Source organism: Bos indicus, chromosome 1 (assembly GCF_029378745.1).
Source record: "Bos indicus isolate NIAB-ARS_2022 breed Sahiwal x Tharparkar chromosome 1, NIAB-ARS_B.indTharparkar_mat_pri_1.0, whole genome shotgun sequence".
Classification (NCBI taxonomy): Eukaryota; Metazoa; Chordata; class Mammalia; order Artiodactyla; family Bovidae; genus Bos; species Bos indicus.
In genome coordinates, this window is record NC_091760.1 from 46063629 (window position 1) to 46088802 (window position 25174).

General features: G+C 37.8%; 1 protein-coding gene across 20 annotated transcripts in view; it reads right to left on the reverse strand.

The window, feature by feature from the left end:
- Nucleotides 1-25174, reverse strand: part of ABI3BP (ABI family member 3 binding protein) — a 293142-nt gene that overhangs the window by 134084 nt on the left and 133884 nt on the right. For 16 of the 20 annotated variants that reach the window (XM_070787118.1, XM_070787116.1, XM_070787121.1 and 13 more), the window contains exons 7-15: nt 21641-21689; nt 20632-20703; nt 20002-20094; nt 12235-12312; nt 10273-10347; nt 9449-9523; nt 8483-8554; nt 7933-8007; nt 40-105 (exon numbers count right to left, since the gene is read on the reverse strand). In XM_070787118.1, the coding sequence (XP_070643219.1) occupies nt 40-105; nt 7933-8007; nt 8483-8554; nt 9449-9523; nt 10273-10347; nt 12235-12312; nt 20002-20094; nt 20632-20703; nt 21641-21689 (655 nt within the window). The remainder of the gene's footprint in view (nt 1-39; nt 106-7932; nt 8008-8482; nt 8555-9448; nt 9524-10272; nt 10348-12234; nt 12313-20001; nt 20095-20631; nt 20704-21640; nt 21690-25174) is intronic. The other 4 variants (XM_070787117.1, XM_070787127.1, XM_070787119.1 and 1 more) reach the window with 3 other exon arrangements.

Consider the following 25174-nt stretch of genomic DNA (forward strand, 5'->3'; position numbering starts at 1 on the left):
CTGGCATCCGAAAAAAAAGAATTGAGAGGCTGGGTGTACCTGTGTGGGGCTCTGATATCTCAGGCTCATCTGATGTTGTAGGGCTTGAGAAAACATCATAAGTGGCTTTTAAAAGAAGAGGTAAGACAAAAGAGAAGATGTTAATTTTGATTAATTTTAAGACTTCATGACATATTTTAATGCTGGCTGAAGGAGGACAGTTGATGTAGGTGCTAGAGCTTGGGCTGTGGGCTACTGGTCTTGTCAGTAAGATTGAAGCCATCACTAAAAGACTGGCCTCTAGTCCTTCTTGCTCTGAACTGAGTCCCTAGGGTGATGTGAGCTTAGTGCTATTTGTTTACAATGAAGCATGCCAGCTCTAAATCACATAGCTTCAAAGAGTACATACATAAATGAAATCAGATGGCAATTTTAGGAGACATTTCCAAAGAAGAACAGTCATACTGAGGAAATTTGCACAAAAACTACAGTTTAGTTTTTCTATTTAGTAAACGTTACCATCATGATGTCTGGATAGTACTTTACAGTTTGCATAGTACTTTATAGTTTGACAGCACTTTCTCATGTATCAGCTTGTTTAACTCTGTTAATATCCTTGAGAAATAGGTGAGGTAGACATTAACCCACGTTATAGTCAATGGGGTAGTAACTCCATTTTCTAGATATTAAAATTGAGATTCACTGGGGTGAAGACATTTGTTAGTGGTCAGATTCTGCATATTTCTCATTCTATTTAGCATGGGCCCACCTTCTTTCTCCTTTGGTAACCATTAGTTTCTTTTTGATTTCTGTGAGTCTATTTATGTTTTGTAAATAAATTCATTTGTATCATTTTTTATAGTCCATATACAAGGATATCATATATCTGTCTTTCTCTGTCTGATCTACTTCACTTAATATGATAATCTCCAGATTCATCTATGTTGCCACAAATGGCATTATTCCATTCTTTTTATGACTGAGTGCTATTCCATTGCATATATATAAAGACTTCTTTTTAAACATAAATTCGTATATGAAAAGCCTCATGACCTCATTAGGACAGAAATTGTGCTTGTTACACTCTTTACATACTTCAAGGTTGTACTTCCAGAGCCTTGTACACAGGAAGACTCAATGAAATTAATCTGCAAGATTTCCATTACTATGAACAAATAGCAATGAATTTAACAGTTGGGTAGTTTATGCTTTTAGTAAGGATACATGAGAATGAATGAACAGATTATTTTTAGAGCATACATATGTGTGCACACAAATCTCTTCCTCTACTATACAATTACCTTTCATATGTTTGTGTGGTCATATCCTGCCATGGAAACAGAACCCTAAACATATATATGAAGACACGGGAAAATACAACAGGCCAGCAATACGTAGCTGGATGAGAAAAGCATTTATAAGACCCACATGCAGAGTTCTGAGTACCATTTAAATAAGGACATAAAGCTCTCTTACATTTCTTAGAAAAATAAAATACCTTTCTAGCTGGCCTTTAAATTTGTGAAAATATTGCCTACAAGAAAATTCTCATGAAGCCAAACCAATGACTCTGGCTGTAAATCTCTAAGAGGCCACTGTAAATCTATAAACCATTCACCACACTTAAATTTTATTTTCCTGATCACAAAGCATCAACACCTCCATTTATTCCTATGTTTTCTCTTCTCTAGGGTTTAATCCAGTTGGGTGGGCCAGATTTACGCTCATCAACACCTCACAGGCAGACAATAAGGTGCAAATAGAGTTCAGCCTCTCTTCAACCACTGTGAGCAAACCACCTGTGGCCCAAACTTCCCACCCAGTATACCACGCCTCGAACATGCTGATTGCTTCAGCTTTCAAGTCTTTAAATAATTTTTAGAGCTTAACTGCATCCAGCAATTTACTAAAGCTCTATAATGTACTGAAAGAACGAAACACTGAAAATAGTAGTAAACTCCTAAAGGGAGTTCCCAAAGTGGATTCTAATGAAGACTGAAGTAGACTATCCTCAGTTCTGTCAAGGGAAGTCTCTAAAGATAATTGTTTATTTCTCAAGGGGAAATAATTAGGCCAGAAGGAACTGTCCTCTTAGTAATAAGTTACAGAACAGTTAAAAGGAAAAGTCAGTTTGTCTGGACATGTTGGAGGAAGAACAGGCAGGAGAATTTTCTAAGGATGCAAATAAACACAATAGGTCATCTTGGGTTATATAAAAAAGCCATTTCTTTATTTGATTAAGGTTTCAAATCCCTCCTGGTCCTAAATGATGGTCTTTTAAGGGGATGACCAAGTAAATTAAGGAGGCTTAACACTGAGAGCATTAGCAAGCCAGAAACAAAACATTGACTTCCATCCTCCTTCTCCAACCATATATGGGCTTTAGAAATCATGCATCTACTCCATCTGCAGGATAAGATATCTATCTGTCTGTCTGTCTGTGTATCTATCTCTATCTCTCCCACTTCTGATGACCATATTGCATTGGTCATGGTGTCATTTTACTCTCTGCCCTAGGCAGGGGCTGGGAGTTGATTCAGGCTTCCCATTCAACCCGATCAGTGTGGTCATGTGATATCTACCATCAGTGCCATAGGGTTAATAGGATGTCAGGCTATTTCCATGGGGTTGCAGGATCTCTTCAAAATACACTGCATATGTCCGGGTCTATTCTCCTTAGACATGTGTCCACAAAGAGTTGAACATAACTGAGCGACTGAACTGATTCTCCTTAGACGTTTTTACACAAGTGAAATGAAGACCCAAGAATCATTTGGTGTACTTCTATTCTCTCTTGCTTCTTTTCTTTCTATTAATTAAATTGGGAGTTTAGGATTAACAGATACACACTACCATATATAAAATAGGTAAACAACAAAGATCTACTGTATAGCACAGGGAACTACCCTCAGTATCTTACAGTAAACTATAGTGGAAAAGAATCTGAAAAAGAATATATATTACATATATAGAACTGAATATGTATGTATAACTGAATCAATTTCTCTACACTTGAAACTAACAACAGTGCAAATTAACTACACTTCAATAAAATGCAAAAAATTGAAAGAAAAGTACATGAAAAGAAAATGGTGATGTTGGACCATAAAGATGGCTGAGTGCTGAAGAATTGATGCTTTTGAACTGTGGTGTTGGAGAAGACTCTTGAGAGTCCCTTGGACTGCAAGGAGATCACACCAGTCCGTCCTAAAGGAAATCAGTCCTGAATATTCACTGGAAGGATTGATGCTGAAGCTGAAGCTCCAATACTTTGGCCACCTGATACAAAGAGCTGACTCACTGGAAAAGACCTTGATGCTGGGAAAGATTGAAGGCAGGAAGAGAAGGGGACAACAGAGTACAAGACGGTTGGATGGCATCACCAACTCAGTGGACATGAGTTTGAGTGAGCTCTAGGAGATGGTGAAGGACAGGGAAGCCTAGTGTGCTTCAGTCCATGTGGTTGCAAAGAGTCGGACATGATTGAGCAACTGAACAAAATTCCCTTTGCTTCCAGGGACTTCTGGAAGATTGATATGATGGTGTATGTACAACCCTTTGAATCTCTTAGGCAAATACAAACACAAATAAAACTGTTACGCAAATACAAAATCATATTATTCCAGTGAAGAAGTACTCCAACAAGCATGTACACATCCATGCAGATCCACAACTCATCGAGGGGTAAAGGTACTGAGAGCTTTTCCAGAACTCACTCTATAGTAATAGAAATCATAGTCAACTGGCCACTTTCCAATAGAACATAAGACCAATTCTATTGCATCATCAGAGAGATTGACTTTTCTAAATGATTGTTACAAGCACTTAAGTATTTCTAAAATGTAGCCAACTTTTTTATAATACAGAATTTATACATAATTTTACATTTTGGCATATAGTGAAAGAGCAGATCTTTATAATTTCCTTTTTGTATTTTAAGAAAAGTTGGATTTGCCAAGGAAGTCAAAATCAATCAACCCTACTTAAACATATTTTAGAGGAGGTTTAAACAAAATAAAATTCCAAATAATGAGATCACAAAATGCTGTGCTAATGAAGCATTGGGGCCAATAGGCTAAAAGTAGGGAAGAATACGTTTGATGACTGCACTTCTCAGATTTCCTAGGACAGTCCAAATTCCAAATACCCTGTCCCACTCTTGCCATCAACTATTGAAATGATTTCAATATTCAACATGCAAGTTAGAATTTCCATATAGGTTTTTATAGCCAAAAGTAATATCGAAATCTTTATGAGAGCATGCATTTGGATCATTTGATACAGAGTATGAAGTAAATGTGGAAAACAAATCTAGCAAATTCTGAAGCAAAATGAATTTCACAAACGGAATTGATAAATGTTTAATGGTTGATGAAGAGACAAGCAGCCTCTGGCATCCAAGTGCTGGCCAGGCACTCACAGCTTGGCTGTGGTGTTTGCCTACTGGACATCAACAGCTGAGAACACCAGTATCAGACAAGTCCACCTGGTGACCAAGATGGACCAAGGCAAAAACAAGACCATTCTGTAACTGTGTGGGACACAAAGGTAAGGGCACAAAAATTACTGTCCTCACATCCTGGCTAATATCTTTATCAATCACAACTGTAGTCTCACTCCTCTTTTCTTGCCTTATAGTTAAGAATTATTAAAATTTTCTATCACAGATTCCTCCCATTTTCAGCCAATATCAAGTTCAGAGCAAAGCTTCACTTCCTTAAACCCTCCCCAGAATTACCTAACACAAGACTAAATCCCGTAAGACATCCTTCCCAACATCCTCTTACTAAGAGATCCACAGTTCCTCATGGCCTACAATCTCATTGTTACAATAAGTGAATAAACTTAACTTTGTTCAAATATAGCTGAAGGTAACTGACAGAGTAAACACAGATGCATTGTATTTCAACATAGAAAATAAAATGTGTTCATTTCACAGTAATAATATGATTAATATCAGCTGAAATATGTAATTTATTCAAAAGAAATAACAACTAAAAACAAGACAAATGTTTTTATGTACCAGCATTCAAGTACTATCTCTGCCTCTCTCTCTCTTCTTAATTCTCAACTAATTGCATTAGTAAGCCATGTGAGTAACTGGAAAATACAATAATCATATATGTTGAAACTAAACAGGAAATAGAAACAGTGCATGTATAAATTCACAAAATCAATGAAGAAACAAAGGCTGAAATGAATGAAAGGATTGTGTGAATATATCAACTTTTTAAATCAGAAGTAACACATATTATAATCTGAAATGGAACATGTTAGGAATATCCCACGGAACACCTAAACAAGAGGTAGATGTGAGCGTTAAAAGCCTTAGCAGAAACAAGAAATACTTAACCACCCACTTTGAGAAATCAACTTTACATTGATTTCTCTGGCCCACTGTCCTGTGATTGACCACATTTGATGCTTCTTATCTGCATCATGTGAAATATTACAGACTACAGTGAAAAGGTAGTGCTTCTTCAACTTTACAAATCACCTGGAGATCTTGTTAAACAGCAGATTTTGATTCATTAGATTTGAAGTAGAGCCCAAGACTCAGCCTTTCTAACAAGTTCCCTGGTGATGTCAATGCTGCCTGTCCAAACATCACACCAAGTAGCCCAGACATAACCATTCAATATTCCAAGGGCAGACTAGGGAGTTTCTGTGGCTGATTCTTATGCCTGCAACCATATCTACTGAACCCTTACAGCCCATGACCAGCTCCAGCACTTCATCTAGACACAGCTGGCAGTTGACGGTTTTTGAAAGTTCTCTGGCACTAAGGTGGACCTGGCAGGAGTGAGGCAGCTGAATAATAAACTGCTTCCTGCTGCATTAGCCTCTATTCATAATCCACCAGGGCAAAACCAGAATTAAAGGAACCTTTCTTTTATTGGGATTTCCAGTCTCATCTATCTGTATCCTTTTTGTAACTTCACAATCTTCACCTCCCAGCATATTCTCTCTATTCCCCAAAGCTCACTTCAATTCAGGCTTTATATATAATTCATATCCTAGGCATTAAAATCACAGAAGGGGTTTCCTGGAGGTTTTAGTCAGTTTGCTCTTAAATAATCATAGACACCAAAAATCTAGAAGCTGGTCAAGAGAAGCCCAGGAAAATCTATGTCCCTATGTTTATAACCTAAAAGTTAAGAGATAAAAGGGACCTAAGTAGTATATTAGTTCAGTGGGCCCTAACAGTCCTCGGTTTGGTAGATGTGATGCTTGTATAGGATGGGGGATTGGGGTGGCAGGCGGGGGAGGGGGGGGGGTCAGGTAAGCTCTGCCATAATGGAGCAGATAAACCAGCACACATGCCCACAGATAAGCCTTGTTCCACAGTCAGTGCTGTGGTAGAGTATGAAACTCCACCCGATTTTGTACTCAGTGACCCAGGTTCTGAAGGTAGTCTTGCACCAACAGTCAGTAATTGCAGTAGAATTTTAAGGGCAGGACATGGGGAATTAAGGCTTGCTACTGCTAAGTCGCTTCAGTCGTGTCCGACTCTGTGCGACCCCATAGACGGCAGCCCACCAGGCTCCTCTGTCCCTGGGATTCTCCAGGCAAGAACACTGGAGTGGGTTGCCATTTCCTTCTCCAATGCATGAAAGTGAAAAGTGAAAGTGAAGTCGTTCAGTCGTGCCTGACTCTTAGTGACCCCATGGACTGCAACCTACCAGGCTTCTCTGTCCATGGGATTTTCCAGGCAAGAGTACTGGAGTGGGTTGCCATTGCCTTCTCCAGAATTAAGGCTTAGAAAGACCCAGTTTAAGGCTTCTCTAGATTGGCTGACAACAACAGCCAACTTACAGATGTTTTCCCACTTGAGAAAACCAGGGGAGACTAACAGACACACTGAGTTCATTTGATGCCATCTTTGTATCTTTTGCTAAGATCTGAACCCATTACGCTCAACAGAGAAAGATAATTTGACTAAGATCTATGTGTCCATGAGCCCATGCTCATCCTTCCTCAAACCAGCCATACGCTGAACTCCTTTCTGAAGAATAACACAGAATGGTGGTGTGTTTAATGTCATTACATGAATGTCTAACTACATTACATGCTAGTTATAGGTGCTAAAAGAATCACAACCAGAAGGTTCACAAAGTTAAAAATAAATGAAACAAAAATCATGGAAGTAATCACACAAAGTGGTTTATGAGGTCTTCTTACAATTCTCACATGCTAAATAATTTCTTTGGTTGACTGCTAGACTTCAAAGAAAAGATATAAAGGTAAAAATTTTTGAGGAAAAAAATATATTTTTTGAAAAGGAAAGCTATTTCCCTCAATCAATTTTAGTGTTAGAACACAAGAATTCTCAGGAGAAAAAAGCCAATTGCTACAGTTTACAAAAGAGTGAACTAAGATCCAGAAAAGTAGAGAAAAATAGCTAAAATATGTGGTTGGTAGTAAAACCAGAACTGGAACCAAGGTCCAGAATTAGTGTTAAGACCTGTGGTCTCTCCTCTAAATTACAATATGTTTACAGATTTTAGGACTCAGTAATAATATCTTACATGTAGTAAACTCTCAAATGTTCATTGAATATTTTATTGAAAAGAAGCAAATACCTACCTGCAAGGGAAATAGTAAATTCATATTGTTAAATAAGACTACCATAGAGCTTATTTTTGTTACTGTTCTCATGTCACAAAAGAGATCTCTAGAAATTCAATGAGTCAACTTGCAGTTCATCTTCTAGCCAGACTTCTAACTGTATATCCAGACATTAAAACACAGATCTTTAGAACAAATGCAAAAACATTTTGCTTTTGTATTGAGAAAAATGAAATTAATCTAAGCACCAAGAATAGATTATAGCTTTACCATTTACTACAAATATATGGATAATCAATTAAAGAACCTATAGAAATAAAAATAAGAGAAGTTATTCAATACTGTTGCTCCAATCTATTAAAAAAAAAAAAAGAAAGTAATTACCAGTTTGAGGCAGTAGAATTTTGGAATCTTCAGATATTTTACTTGTAGGCACAATCCCTGGCTTTTCACTTGAAGCTACAGCAAAAAAAGAAATGGAATTCACTGAGAATTTTTTTTTTTTTGAGAGGATAGAGAGACAGAAATAGATTGCCCGTGTTGTTAAATGGCTACCAGTAGCCTGAAATAAAAAAACACACATTGATCCAACTAAACATCATTATATACCAAGAAGCAATCAATACACTACACGCATTCAGAGAGCATTTGAACAGGGACTAGATGGAGACCAGAGTTTGGTGTCATACTCTTAATGTTTCTGAGGACAGAAAACTAACAAAATTGGCTCTCTGGAATGGACAGACTAATAATTGTTACTGAATTTGTAGAAAACTCAATCAGAGAAAAAAAAAGTCAACCAGCTGTTTGGCTGAGTCAGACTGAAATCATCAGCTCATTGAGGTTTGCACAGCTAGGATCCCGTAAACGTGTCCTACAGAATTAAGCAGTCACCACCCACAACGGAACAGCAGATTCAAGGCACGGTTATTACCCAAGGCGCCCCCAGGTTTCTCAAAAGGGAAAGGTGTTTTTGCCTGAGGAAATTCTGGAAGCCTTTTCGGAGCTGCAACAAAATACACAAGAGATGTTACGACTTGAAGTGCAAGTAAGAGAAAGGTTTTTAAAATCTCAAGCTTGCAGAAACAAAAACAAACACAAAAATGAAAATTACTCAGGAAAAGTAAGGGACTGTTAGTAGTACACATTTTTACGCCTGTGTTTCAATGATGGATGATTTAAGACAGCTTCTTTTTTCTATTTTTTATAATCAAGCCACTAAATTTAAGGAGTTTGGGTTCTTCTTCTCACCTTTATTAAACTAGTGTTCTAATTTTTTCAGCAATATATATATGTGCTCTCAGATATATTTTGTTTAAATTCAAATCAAGCATATCTGAACTAGACAATGTTCCTCCAATAGCTTTTAAAAACAAAATTGCAGTAATTACATGTCTTTATGCTTAAGTTTCCCCAACAACTTCCTTGATATCACATTCAAATTCTAAGAAGCAATCTATAGAAATATCATAAATATATCTTCTCTTTCAAGAGAAACAGTTGAGTAAAAAGCTATTTTGGAAAAATAAAGAAAATAATTTATGTACAGTTTAAAAATAAAATAAAATTTTAAAAAAATATAAAAAAAAGAAAGAAAATAATTTATTCAGTGACAATGATTTTGAATTAAAAGAGTCAAATATAATATCAAAATATGACTACTCCCAAGGAAAACAACCACAGGATTTATATACAGGATGACTAGTTAGTATCCTAAATTATAAAATAAAGAATTTATAGCATCTAAGGGCCTGGCATTCAGGCATTTATTGTTCTATAAGCCATGTGTCCCTTCTTTTCTGTGAGGAGATAAATTTGAATGAGTTAGCCTAAGGGTTTCTTTCAGGCATGCATAAAATTTCCAAGGAAATAATAAGCTGTAGTGTTTACTAATTTTTACCTAGAGTGCTCAGTGGCAATTCAAATCTAGGTATTAAAATAGTTTGTGATGTTCCGGGGGTCCTTCCCCTGAGAACTGCAATAAAGAAGAATTCAGTTAGAAACACCCTGAATCAGGATTTGACACTGTGACTTAACTGTATCATGTGAGGCATGCTCATAATGGAGGGTACATGGGAAGCTGAAACCTTCCATGGAAATAGCTGGCTTCCCCTGGAAAGTTTTTACACAGTTGTATTAATTTGAAGGTCTACCTTCGAATGACCATGGTGTGATATGGAAGATCAACATCACAAGGACAGAACAATATATATACATGCTGCTCCTTTTTAAAATGATTTTTAAGGAGAAGAGAATAAAGCAACTTAGATTCTCTTAAGCCAATAAACAGCTAACTTACATGACATGAAATTCTTAGTAAAAAGCATTACACTTTTGAGTAGTCTCCTTAAGTTTACTATACATAAGCCTAGGAAAAGCCAACTAAAATGGCAAGCACAGACACAGTCACGACTCTCACCCCTCCAAGCTTTGTGGATTAGAGGGCTGGCATTCTGGTTTTCTATGCCTCCCAAGAGGCTGGTAAAAAGGGTGTGCAGTTAGCATCTAACATCCAGAGCTGCCTAAAATATTAGTCACCAGGATCAAGGCATGTTGTTAACTCTTTAAGGGAACTGATCCAAGAAACAGGAAGATGAACTACTCCCTGTAAGGGAGGAAAGAAAAGTGGGGAGGATGGGAAGCCAAGACACTGAGGTTATTTTTCTATGAGGGTTGGGGTGGTTTTTGTTTTTAAAGAAAAAAAGAAAAACTTCTGAGAATTACCCAGTGTTGTTTCTGAAATGTCTAATGCACTAGACACAGTGGGCTTAGTGGTTCTTGGAACTGATTCAGGAGTCACTGGAAGGGAAAAAAGATGACTTTACAAATTAAGATAAAATGAAACAACTCAGGACCATAGGGTACTGCTGTTGCCCTTTAGAATTAGAACTGACATGTATACAGACCAATTCTTTTCAAGTTAATTATGGTAAGGGCTCCCTGGCTTGGCCCAGTGTCTGAACTGACACCTCCTTCCAACTATTCCCTTCTGGGTTTGTCCACTCTCCAGGTATTTCAAAAGGCACATGGAATTGACCCTCATGGAATCACTTAACAGATTATTCATAATTTCTTATGTCTTTTTTTCTCTTTATCTCCAGAACTTAGCACAAACTCTGGAGAATAATAAGCAAGCACATGATAAATATTTATTAAATGAGTTAATAAATGGGCAGCTAAAAGAATGACCCAGGGCAAAAAGATTTATTTAGAACTATTACATTATAGGAATTCTCTTTTCCAAACTGCAGTGAACATGCAAAGCTTAGAAGTGGGTTGAAATTATAAGGATTCAAGTGCTAAGTCACAGTTATTTCAAGTGCTAGATCAAAGGTAAAGATGACCCTCAGGTAAATAGTTTTTAAGAAATAAGAACCAGGATCACTGAAATCTGGCATGAATTGTGAGCTACACAATTCCAGAATTTTGTAGGGTAAGGATATGAAATAAACACAATAACAGTGAATAATAAATTATGAAGTTTGTCTAAGCATTTCTGAAGTGGAAAGTCCCGAGGAAGTTTTGGCAGAGAACTAAGAAATCTATAGACGCCCTCATCATATACTATGCCAAGAGAAGAAGTATGATTGGGAAAAGTCGACAGAATCTCCACTGGGTCATGCCTATCCTTTTTTTTTTTTTTTGTATTTACCAATTAGACTGAAGTCAGAAAACTACCTAGGAATTTCATTCAAATGGATTACTCCAGCATCAGATTATACCTTTCCTCCAATTTCTATGAAGGTAGGGAGGGGATGGAAGGTCCTTCTCTCACCTTCAGTCAGGACCAAATACTTCTTACTCTGTCAGAAATATGTCTACTTGAATAGGTTTATTGAAATCAGGTCATTTTATTTCCCCACCAATCTTTATCTTCTCTGTACAAGTTATGAGTCAGAGTTTAGTACAAGGTATATATCACTGATTTTTCAATTTATAGCAGTTTTATGGATGAAAAACTCACTTTAGATTGGAGTTACTTTGCTAAATGAAGATTTAGGGGAATCCTTGCTAGGTATTTGTTTCACAGAGTCCTGAATGAGGTGGTACTGCTCTGGCAAAGACTCTGTAGTTCAGAGAATAATGTTTTCCTGATGGGCTGGACTTGGGCAGTTTGTTCACAGAAAATTGCTGAATGTTTGTTAGTAATGGTTGATAAACTGGGGAAAATGCACACTGAATTTATTCTTCAAAGGATTTTTAAAATGAACTATTATGTATTTTCTTCATGAAGGTCATTAATCTTCAACAGCCATTTACTAAATTATTCCAGGGTACTTTCATAGATCAAAGTATGGATAATGGTATTTTTTTAAACCAATCACTTGTGAAAGTAAAGAACTGAAAAATGCTATCATGTCTTCTTATAAATGGAAAGCACCAAAATCATGGTATTACATCTTAGTATAAAAATATTTCAGAACGTTGAGGTAACAATTTTCACCTGGAGTGAATAATGCAGTTCTACTGTTATAGATCAGTTATATAATTCAATTGTTCATTTTGCATCTGTTGTTTTCCCAAACATTAAAGACCCAGAGTCTCCTATTGTTGTATGCTTATGATCAAAATAAACTTCCTACTGGCTCTTCACTGAAAAAAAAATACAGGCTTATCAATCACTTAATATTTGAAAAAATATATTATGTATTTTCTCAAAGTTAATAAACATAGGGATCTCATTACCTGTTATGGGCAGTGCTGGAATTTTTTCTACCTCTGGTGTTTTAGATTCAGCAGGCAATGCCAAGGTTTCATTCTTAGCTAAAAAATCAGAGAACAAACAATTTACCTCACTTCCTCATAACAGTGTCCAAATATAATTCCCTCAAAACAATCAACCAACAGACTATTTCAAGACTATTCTGCTAGTATCCCTTCCCACCAGGCAGTCAATACAATTACTGTGCATTTCTACCAGTGATTAGTATTAGTAGTGACAACCTTCAGAATTCCTTCTCATTAACCCTAGGTAATACTTTAAGATCTAAGTTGGCACTAGAAGGAAGGAAAAAAAATGACAACCCAGTACTTGGCTAGCTCTCAAGTCATTCTGATTCACAGAGTTTCTTGAAGACATGGGTTGTATAGCAAAATGCTCCCTGGAATTTTATACTCAATTACTCCTAATTTTAAAAAAAAGTTTTTTTTAATGGAAAAGAAATTATCCATTATTATATATGGTAAAAATGTAATAGGTTATGGCAATACAGTTTTAGAAAAACATAAATAATGTACATAGGAAACTAAGATGTTTGAAGATATTTATGGTTAAAAAATTACAAAAGGTTATTTATTTGAGCCACATAGATATTTTCTTTGGGTCTGTGTGGGAATTCAGTGTAAAAAAATGGAATCTGTTTTTCTTTTCTTTCCTCTTCTGACAACTATTCAGGAAACTTCTAAAATTCAGGTATTATTCTTCAACGAAAGTACATTTCTGTGCCAGAGCTACCCAATGATTAAGACATTCTCCGTTTCAAAAAATGCATGTAGGATTAACTCGATTCATCTATTTGGCACACTGAATCAATGACCTACTTACAATATTTTGAAAGTCTAGTAACATGAAAGAATTCATTTTTCTTTGAGATCCGCTGATCATGTCACCTTGAACTGATTATAATCAGATGGGATAAAATCCCATCTTAAGCCTTAAGTCTTAAGGCTATAAGGAACTCTTTGGGTTTCTCAACTTTGGCACTACTGACATTTGTGACTGTATATTTTCTTTTCTTTTTTTTATTATGGGGGCCTTTCGTGTGAAATGTAGGATATTCAACAGTATTTCTGGGCTTTATGCACTGGATTCCACAGCTGGACAACCAAAATACCTCTACTGTGCTTAGCTGCTCAGTGTCTTGACTCTCTGCAACCCCAAGGACTGTAACCCACCAGGCTCCTCTGTCCGTGGGGATTCTCTAGGCAAGAATACTAAGGTCGGGTACCAGGCCCTCCTCCAGGGGATCTTCCCAACCCAACCCAGGGATTTAACCAGGTCTCCTGCATTGCAGGCATATTCTTTACCATCTGTGCTACCAGGGAAGTCCAAGAATACTGGAGTGGGTAGCCAATCCCTTCTCCAGGGGAACTTTCTGACCCAGAAATCGAACCAGGGTCTCCTGCACTGCAGGAGGATTCTTCTCCATCTGAGCTACCCGAGAAGCCCAAAAATGTCTCTGCTGCTGCTGCTGCTAAGTTGCTTCAGTTGTGTCTGACTCAGTGTGACCCCATAGATGGCAGCCCACCAGGCTCCGCCGTCCCTGGGATTCTCCAGGCAAGAACATTGGAGTCGGTTGCCATTTTCATCTCCAATGCATGAAAGTGAAAAGTGAAAGCGAAGCCGCTCAGTCATGTCTGACTCTTCGCGACCCCATGGACTGCAGCCTACCAAGCTCCGCCATGGGATTTTCCAGGCAAGAGTACTGGAGTGGGTTTCCATTGCCTTCTCCGAAAAATGTCTCTAGACACTGCCAAATATCCCAGAGTGGGAAGAAGGGGAAAGTGAAAGTGAAGTCACTCAGTCATGTCTGACTCTTTGCGACCCCATGGGCTATAGCCTACCAGGCTTCTCCGACCGTGGGATTCTCCAGGCAAGAATATTGGAGTCTGGAGTCGGTTGCCAGAAGAAGGGGAGGGGGGAGATAAAATTTCCTCTGTTGAAAACTACTGATCTAATCTGTTTTCTCAAAGTTCTTTAAGGATGCAAATTTTGTAATTTCCTCCCGGAGTTACATCACTGACATAAAGATCATTTTCTTCTTTTCAGTTCACATGGGCACAAAACACTTATTTTTTGATGATCTTAAAGACAATTATAAAGTCATGCCTTTCACAAAGACCATGGAAGCAAATCAATGTTCAGTCTGTATCATGGAAGCATACAATAGATTCCTAGAGTTAATGATTTTCAGGAGTGATTTAAACTGCTAGAAACAGGCGTCACAAGTGCTAGTGTCTTCGCCTTGGCTATCCGTCAAGTGTGCATTCTCTATTTCTGTGCAGTGAAGCTGCACAACAAGTCTATACAACAGAAATGTTTAATACCATTGTTCAATTAATGCAGCAGGGCATAACAAGAAGGGACTTCTTCTGGAATAACTAGAAAATTAAACAGATTCGGCATAATTTTATGATAAATCCTTTTTTAGATTTCTAAATCTCATCAACATTTCTTTTCTGCTTCTTTTGTAGTCAGAACTTTGGTTTAGAACTGTGATTGCTGGCACAGGAAAAAACCTTCAGATTACAATTTTTAAAATTTATTTTTTAATTGAAGGAAAATTACAATGTTGTGTTTTCTGCTGTACAATGATGCAAATCAGCTATAATTACACATATATCCCCTCCCTCTTGAGTCCAAACATTGATGAGCTCTAGTTTTGTTATTTTCAGCATGTAACAAAGGAAGGTTTTTCTTTAATGTAAAATTATAAGATTAATCTTCAATGTTCTTCTTTTTTAGTGTCATCTTCTCCTTCAGGATGATTTTTGCTAATCCTTTCCTTCTTGTGTAATATCCCATGCTCTTGGTGATTCCTTAGCTAACTAGGACTATGTATTTATTTATTTTAAAAAATTATTTATTTTAACCTCCAGATCCTAGATTTTCAGGCAATGCTCTGCTTTGTTTTAGCTCTTTATGCATGCTGTTACAGGGCAATTACATTAAACTAAAATTAGACTGTTAATGAAGAAAAATGGTTAACTTCCTTCCCAAGAGGTATTTGTATTCCCTACACATCGCTAATTCCTTACAGAGGCATGTGTGCATGTGCTCGGTCATCTCCCACTCTTTGCGACCCCATAGACTGTAGCCCGCCAGGCTCCTCTGTCCATGGGATTTTCTAGGCAAGAATACCAGAGTGGGCTGCCATTTCCTCCTCCAGGGGATCTTCCCAACCCAGGGAATGAACCCGTGTCTCTTGCATCTACGGCATCGGCAGGTAGATTCTTTACCCACTGCACCACCTGGGAATATCGTATTTCTAAATATGGGGCTTCAGACATAAGAGAAATTGGTTGAAGGGAAAGATACTTGAATGGAGACTCTTTATGACTCCTATCAAGCCATGAGTATTCACCACACTATGCATGTACTACCAGCCTTGGCAACAGCAGAGTAAAAATGCCATGAGAGCATGGCCTCAAACCCAGGAAATTCCTTTTCCTCTCTGATTTTTCTGTATCTTTTTTCAACACATTTGGTTCCTTTCATTCTTGGCAACCTAAGTCTTGGTTTTGACAAACCATTTTTATGTCCCTGGGGAAGTATGTATATCACTAGTTTTTATTTCTCTCATTATTCACATCATGTATTCTCAGAACAAAAGCTATTAATTTCTTGATGTCCCGTGTTGGGATCTGCTGGAATGAGGATATTATTTTTAGGATTTGCCCCTCACACAGTATGACTTTTCTGAATGACAGTGATAAATAACTTCAGGACAGTTTATTTCTCCCTCATTGGTATAAAGAAATGTTATGCTCATTCTTCATAAAAAAAAAAAAAAAAAAACAGTAAATCTAAAATGTTATTTGTGAACATAGTCTAAGATGGTACATTTGATGGATTTATTGGACATTTTCAAACATATTGCCTATTAGTCTCTTCAATGTGTCAAAAATTTGCCATGCATTAAAGATAGGTGTTTCCTTAGAAATAAGCTTTAAAAGGCATTTTCTATTTGCATAGAATTTTCTCCACTAAAATCACACTTAATCCTGAAGCCTTGGTGATTTGTATCAGAATAAAAAAAGCAAACAACAAAGCAAACCAAAAAATCAAATGTTTAATTCTCTAAATTAGAGAAAACAAAATGCTGAATTGATATTAAGGTAGCAGGTAGAAATTTGCAAAAACAAAACAAAAAAATTAGGAAATAGATATTATCAAAACTAAGAACTAAAATACCTCCTAGTTCAAAAATGACAGCAGTAGTCTGGGAAAAAATTCTGTTCATTTTCAGTCTCCTTCACAAATCCTGATTTTTGTATTTTGATGAACAGATTAGGGGCTGAATCAGTAAGAAATCAGTCAGCTCCTTCCTTTTCTTTTCCTTCTAAACAAATCTTTCCCAGGCACAGGGCTAAATACATAGGCTCTGGGCAGAGAACTGGTGAGTGCAAGGGTCCTGAGCTCTGGTTCTAAACACAGGTTCACTGAGGGAATTTATTTTGGAATCCTCTTGGCTTTAGCACAGCATTTAGAGGATGTGGAGTTGAGTCTCAGGTTTTATAGCTAATGAGGAGGTGATCAAGTCTGATGTACAAATTAAAGAAAGGAAGCCTAGAATCGCTCGTCTACATTCTTGTAAATAACTCACTGTAAGACTAACAGATATGAATATTTTTACAGTAAAAATGTAAGGACTGCACAAAATCACAAAGATCTATTGGCAAATATATTTACATCTTAATAAAATGGTGATGCCGGAGAAGGCGATGGCACCCCATCCAGTACTCTTGGCTGGAAAATCCCATGGATGGAGGAGCCTGGTAGGCCGCAGTCCATGGGGTCGCTAAAAGTCGACTTCACTTTCACTTTTCACTTCCCTGCATTGGAGAAGGAAACGGCAACCCATTCCAGTGTTCTTGCCTGGAGAATCCCAGGGACGGGGGAGCCTGGTGGGCTGCCGTCTATGGGGTCGCACAGAGTTGGACACGACTGAAGTGGCTTAGCAGCAGCAAAATGGTGATGCATCAATTCTGAAAAATTTTCTAAAATTATAAGAGTAATAGTCCTCTGATTAATCCTCTCTACTCACTCAAGGCTTTGATCCTCTTTCTGCCAGGAAATTCTCAAATTATAGCTAAGGAGAACTTAATAGTCTGTCTTTTAAAACTGTTACAGTCTGATTGCCTCACATCAAATAAGTAAATAGGTCAAACCTCAGTGAGGGAGGAGAAATTAAGTCTGAGGTCCCTGCATGTGTAGATACCATGTCTGTGTAAATCACCATCATGTCTCCTCCCCTGCCACTTGTAGTTCTGGCATCAAGTAATCTTTACTAAATATTTGCTGAAGAAACGTTGCTAAACAGGGGCTTGGACCTGTTTCAAACTTGTAATAAGTGAAGATTCACTTGTAACAAGTGCTAAAGTTCTTAGTTAGTTCAAGGAGAATATTCTACATTTTAAAGTCTTATTCAGTTTCTACTACATCCTGCCTTATTCCTCCATATTTATCAGTGGCCCAGGACATTTACCAGAGACACATTTTCCAGAGACTTTAGAGGTTCTCAAATTGTGGTTTCTGGACCAGCAGCATCAGTATCACCTGGGTTGCTGCTGCTACTGCTAAGTCGCTTCAGTCGTGTCCAACTCTGTGCGACCCCATAGACGGCAGCCCACTAGGCTCCCCCGTCCCTGGGATTCTCCAGGCAAGAACACTGGAGTGGGTTGCCATTTCCTTCTCCTATGCATGAAAGTGAAAAGTGAAAGTGAAGTCGCTCAGTCGTGTCCAACCCTTAGCGACCCATGGACTGCAGCCTACCAGGCTCCTCCATCCATGGGATTTTCCAGGCAAGAGTACTGGAGTGGGGTGCCATTGCCTTCTCCAGTCACCTGGGTACTAGGCAGAAATGCAAATTCTCAGGTGTCACCCCAGAAACAACTAAATCATTGGTCTGAATTCTCTCTATAGCATAGGATCTCAACCTTGACGAAGTATGGTGAGTCCCAGCAGTGTAACAAATCCATCAGAGCTTCTCATGTTTCATCAGCATTGAGATCCTCTGCTATAGAGAGAATTCAGACCAATGTGATACTCAAATGCAGCAACTAGCTTAGCCCACTGGCCGCTCCAACTATTTCCTAGGTGCCCATTAAAGGAGTTTTGCTGGTTTTTTTCCCCCAAAATTGTTTTATGTTTTTTAAACACTAAAATCATATCAGGTTTTATCTGTGCGTGTGTTAAGTCATATGAGTTGTGTCCAACTCTTTGCAACCCTATGGACTGTAGCCCACCTATGGGGCTCCTCTGTCCATGGGATTCTCCAGGCAAATATATTGGAGTGAGTTGCCATGCCCTTCACCAGGGGGTCTTCCCGACCCAGGGATCAAACCTGCATCTTTTACATCTCCTGCATTGACAGGCAGGTTCTTTACCAATAGTGCCACCTGTGAAACCCTTAGGTTCTTTCTAGAAGTAGGAAACAGGATCGATCTCAAGTAAATAGTAATTCAAACAAGCCTGACCTTTACCTCAGTTTCCACTGAAAATATCTAGCAGTCCCTTGATAGTACAGCGTGATAAGTATAATTTACTATATAAATGTGTATATTTTGGATAATTGGATCAATATTCACTCTTCCTTCAAAAATATAAAGTAACTATTTCTCTATAGAATGTGATTTATTTGAATACCTCCAACACTCCATCCTATCTACTTCTTTTTCCAATTTTTTCATTATGGTGAAAGATACATAACAAAAATCCTAACCATTTTTCAAGTATACAGTTCAACAGTATTAAATACATTTGCAATGTTGTACAACTATCACCACCATCCATGTCCAGAACTCTCCTTATCTTGTAACACTGAATCTCTTCACCATTAAACATTAATTCCTCATTCTTCTCCTCCTCCAGTCTCTGGAAGCCACCATTCTACTCTCTGTTTCTATGAATCTCTCTACTCTAGGTATCTCAAATAAGGTATCTCAAATAACAGTCTTTTATCTTTTGTGACTTCTTATCACTTAGCATCATGTTCTCAAGGTCCACTTATACTATAGTAAATGTCAGAATTTCCTTCCCTTTTAAGACTGAATAATTATCCATGGTGTGTATGTGTGTGTATATATGTGTGTGTATATATATATACACACACATACATACATACATATACACACCACATTTTGCTTATCCATTCATCTGTTGATGGACGCTTGAGCTGTTTCCACATTTTAGCTATTGTGAATAATGCTACTGTGAATATGAATGTACAAATATCTCTTTAAGACTGCTCCCAATCCTTTTGGTTGTATAACCAGAAGTGAAATTGCTGGGTCAGGTAGTTTGATCCTTGATGCTCAGATGGTAAAGCCTGCAATGTGGGAGACCCAGGTTCATGTTCGATCCCTGGATCAGAAAGAGTCTCTGGAGAAGGGAATGACTACTCACTCCACTATTCTTGCCTGGAGAATTCTATGGACAGAGAAGCCTGGTGGGTTACTGTCCATGGGGTCTCAAAGAGTCAGACAAAACTGAGCGACTAACACTTTTACTTTCTTTCATGGTAATTTTATTTTTAACTTTTTGAGGAATGGACATACTGTTTTCCACAGCAGTTGTACAGTCTTTTATTCCCATTCACATGCACATGCTTGTCCCTTACTTTTTCCTTCGGGATCTCCAAAGAGCTCATTGGCTAGATCCCTTGGACATCCTAGGAATATCAGTGCTAATATTGTCACTGCAATATTCACATATAAATCTTGGCCACTTACCTAACTGTGTCTTGATTGCCTCTGAAATCTCGAACATTATGGAAGTGGGAAGTTTGACTGTGGTTTCATTAAGGCCTGGGATAACAAGGTGGACTGCGAGAAAACAGATGTAGTAAAAGAAAATGCATCCTGAAACAAAGCTCAGAGAATTGGAACCATGACACTTAGAGCTTATTTTGCTTAGTCAATTTCAACCCAAACTTTAAAAATCTGGGAAAAAATATGACAGTAAATTTTAAACATAATCTTTTTTCATATTCAGAACTGAACAACCAAAATAATGTGACTTAATCCACAGACTTAAAAATTGTAGAATGGCTCCTTAAAATTAAAAACACCGTTACTAATAATAACTTTTAAGAGAGTTCTTCAATATGACAAAGACTCTCTCACAATACCAACAGGTAGGCAGGTAGGAGGGGAGCCAATAGGTACAGGCTAGAGTTGTTTCCCTAACACTCCTGGATCCTAGCCTGGAATGGAAACAAGCCAGGATGCTAAACAATGAAAGGAAATGAACCAACATCGATTTAACAGACCTGCACACAGTGCAAAATTCTATAACAGCCTTGTTATCAAAATAAGAGCCTGATTTGCTTAACGTAGATGTAGATTTCAAGGCAGACTCACCCAGTATTGTTCCTCCATAGGGGGTCTTATCTGGAGATTTAGTTGAGGCCCTGTGTGTAACATTCTGAATCACTGTTGAAAGACCAAAAGATAATAGTGTGAATGGAAAAAAAAAAAAAATACAGTCAAGAAGCAGAATGAAGCTAATAACGTAAAGCCATCTGCAGTGGAGAAATCTGATCCTTTTTTAATTAATAGAAAGGAACTCACTGCGCTGGCTACACAACCAATGAAAGAGCTAGAAGGCACATCCTAACACCGATGCCTTTAAGTAGAGAAAGTGTTCCATTCTAATTAGCTTAAAATTTCCTTTCTCAGCTCCACTCCCTGCAGCCTACCCAAGTGAAATAACTTGCACAAAATGAGGCAATGACATACTCAGTAAATAAAATGAATTAGAAAATGTATATCCTCAAAGCAAAGATTCTATGGATAAGTCCAATACTAACTGACCCCATTTTGAAAATACACTTGAGGCATTGTGTTTTCTTAAAAATGAATTAGTATTTTAGGTGCCCAATCTCTTCCACCACAAAACTTTCTGGAAATAATTGAGCCTTAAATAATTTGAAAAACTGAAAGTCAAAACAAAAATGACTAGATGCTGAAATAAGACATAACTCTTGAGACCTGGATTTCTTTACAGTCCTTAAAGTGAGCTCTAAATCATAGTTATCATTTCATTAATCAACATATCCTATTAATGACTTCCTACATCTAAACGATCTTAATCCTGAAGAAAGCCACATATATTTAATTGGTTTTTTAAAATTTAATACTTGTTAGGGTTGTTCTTTCTCCAGATGTTCAACCAATATGCCTTGCCAAGACTTGGCCTATTTGTAGAGTCAAAATTATCTGTTAACTTCTAATTTACTAGAGCAATTATTTTTCAAAAAAATAAGCATAAATATATATTTTTAAAATATGTGCTATGTTTAATTATCTCAGTTTAAAAGGCATATTAAAATAGTTGTAAGCATATATCCAGAGCAGACATGCAAATTACCTTGCTTGATGATTGTTACTGGGATTAGCTTTCTTGGGACATATGCTGGCTGAAAAGAGGAAGAGATACAGCTTTTGAGTTATGGTTAACTTAAAAAATAATTTTAAAACTGGAAGTAGTCCTTTCTTGCCTTCTATGAAGCTCTCCATGACACTGGTTTAACGGTTGCTGGAAAGATCTTTAGTACATATATCTGCCTCTGTTTTATTGCATTCATTAGTTTTTTCCCATAAATGTCCAAAGATTTGACAGAAGCAGTTCCTTCAAAATTTCCATTAGTTTATTTTACTCAGAAACTGCAATGGAAAGAAGTGAAATCCTTTGGATTGAATCCTAGTGTATTTTCACTTAATTTGAACCAGTGAACCCGTCAAATTCTGTCTTTATATTCCCTCTCAAAAAAAGATTTTAAGCTACACATTCTTTTAAAACCAATCAGAATAGCATTGAAACATGTATATTATCATATGTAAAATAGATGACCAGTGTAGGTTCCATGCCTAAAGCAGGGCATCCAAAGCCAGTGCGCTGGGACAACCCAGAGGGACGGGGTCGGGAGAGAGGAGGCAGGGGGTTCAGGATGGGGGAGACACATGTATACCTGGGGCGATTCATGCTGATGTATGGCAAAAAGCATCACCACATTGTAAAGTAATTATCTTCCAATTAAACAAATAAATTTTAAAAACCAATCAACCAACCCTACAATTGTTACAGGGTGTCCCACTGCTGCTTCAAGCACACAACCACTGTGAACTCCTGATGCTAAGCTTTTCCTTGTCCAGGAAGGCAGAGCTGGGACTCAGATCCAGACATGCCTACTTCCAAAGCCTGCAGGTTTAACAATTGTGTATGCCTTAATGCCCAGAGGACCTCAAAATTGGAAGGGCAGGTCTCAGAGGGCTGTGACTTCTCCCTTCTTCCAAATTCCCTCAGATGTCCCACGGTTAGTTTGGATGTCATGGAGAGAGCGACTTGAACTAGGGGCACGTTTAGTGTTAACCTTACAGTGGAGTCCTCACTGGGGATAGTGAGCCAAGGATAAGACAGCCAAGAGAGGCATGAAACAGGATGAAAGAACAGCAGGAAATATACAGAGCAGAATTAGACTGAGCTAAAGGGGTAAGTCGGAGAAGGCAATGGCAATCCACTCCAGAACTCTTGCCTGGAAAATCCCATGGACAGAGGAGCCCGGTAGGCTTCAGTCCGTGGGGTCACTAAGAGTCGGACATGACTGAGCGACTTCACTTTCACTTTTCACTTTCATGCATTGGAGAAGGAAACGGCAACCCACTCCAGTGTTCTTGCCTGGAGAATCCCAAGGACGGTGGAGCCTGGTGGGCTGCCATCTGTGGGGCCGCACAGAGTCAGACACGACTGAAGCGACTTAATAGTAGTAGTCAAGGGGTAAGTAAGCATGACATTGATTTTCTGAAGCTTGGTTTAACCTGGATGCATGGTATAGATATTCCCGGTACTAGACCTGCTGACAATCCAGGATGTAGTGAATGAGATACTTAACCACACAGGTGTTTAAAGTTGTGAGCAAAGAAGGTTTGTTCACATGCTCCCATTCTGATAAGCAATATACCCATAACAAAGAAGGGCCACAATACCACACTTACTGTTGCCTATTTTTCTTCTTGTATTAAAGTCCTTACGTTTAAAAAACACAGAAAATAAAAGTTTACTAATTATTTTCAAAAGAAGCATCTTTATTTCTTGCACTGTATTTGGACCCAGTGCTGTAAGGCAAATGCTTGCATTGCCCCACAAACTTGTATGTTGAAACTTAATCCCCAGTGTGATGGCATTTGGAGGTGGGGCCTTTGGAAGTAAATAACTCACGTGGGTGGAGACCCCATGAATGGGATCAGTGCTCTTACGAAAGAGAACGAGAACTCCCTCCACCCTTCTGCCATGTGAGATAGTTGTGAGCCAGAAGTGAGCTCTCCCCAGACATTAAATCTGCCAGTACCTTAACACTGACTTCCCAGGCTCCATAACTGTGAGAACTCATTTATTGTTTAAGCCATCCACCCAGTCTGCGGTATTTTTGTTATAGCAGCCCTGATGAACTAAGACATCCAGTAATTTCCCACTTAGCAATCTAGCCTAAGGAAGTAGTACAAAATAGAGTCATCATTTTGTGTAACAGTGTTTATTACCACAATGTGAAACAATCTCATCATTCCAAAGCAGAGGTTTTGTTAAATAAATTATGGTTAAAATTTCTGACATTTATTTAACAAAGTGGGAAGTATGTATAGTATAAATGTAAAGGATACAAATTTATATTTATATTATAACCTAATTGTATAACAATATGTGTATAGACAAAAGACCAAAAGGAAATATATCATAGTCATTTTTTAAATGGTAGTAATTTCTTATAATCTGATATTTTATTTTATGTACCTTTCTATATTTTCCAAGTTCTTTACAGAGGGGAATTACATTTATAACTAGGAAAAGCTATTATAAACAGCAGTCTGTTACGCTTCTGTAGTGCATGGCTCATACACTATTGGTCAAAAGAGGAATGATGTAAATATAATTTATTCACAACTTTGCCCAAGCAAGGGAAGAGGAAAAGCAGGAACACAAGTATAGCTAGCCATCAGTAGGAAAGAAAAAAATAGTTCAACTTTGATGTCATACTGGCAGAGAACCTCTTGGTTTATCATAAGAAAATTAAATAAGTGCACTTGCCCAGAGGATCCTTCTTCCCCAGGCCCAGGACCCTGTCTTGATGTGTCCACCTTACCTTCACCTGTCCTGCTTCAGTGAAGGGATTGCCATCCATAGTCTCTATCATTCCTGAGCATTTAAGTCCTTGCTGCGGCAAACTCCAGTCTCATGGGAGATGTTTGCCAGGGGAGCCACAGTATTGTTCCAGGTGCTACTAATTTTTTTTGACAGAGTTGTGGCTACAGTTCCAAAGATTTTTGAATGGCTGGTCCTCTTTTTGCCCCACGAGTCTTGCCGTTTAGTGTATGTTTTGCAGAGTGTGAAGTGTTCAGAGACACATCACATTATAGCAGAAACACCTATGTGTTGCTGTGTCGGTGGCATTATCCCAATATGTATTGCCTTTGCTGTGGATGATTTATTTCAAAGAAGTTTTTGACAAAAAGAGACAGAAAATATTTCATTCTTGACATAATGGGACACAGTTTCTGTTTGGGTTCTTATCTGAGTACAGGCTAGTCTTCTATTAAGATGATGACAAGACTATATCTGTGCTGCCAGAAAATAAGGAAATCATTTAGTTGCAGAATCCAATTCTTTCTAGATCTTATAATTATTCTCTTGCCTAATTAGCAATCCAAAAATGCACCAAGACTAATGAGCAAGTACTAACTCCCTCTCTGTAAGAAGGTTTGTTTTTTAATTGAAATATAGTTAATTTTACAGTGTTGTGTTAGTTTCAGGTGTACAGTAAAGTGATTCACATTATAAGAATATATATATAAACACATTTTTTCAGGTTCTTTTCCTCTATAGATTATTATATATTACTATATATATTAT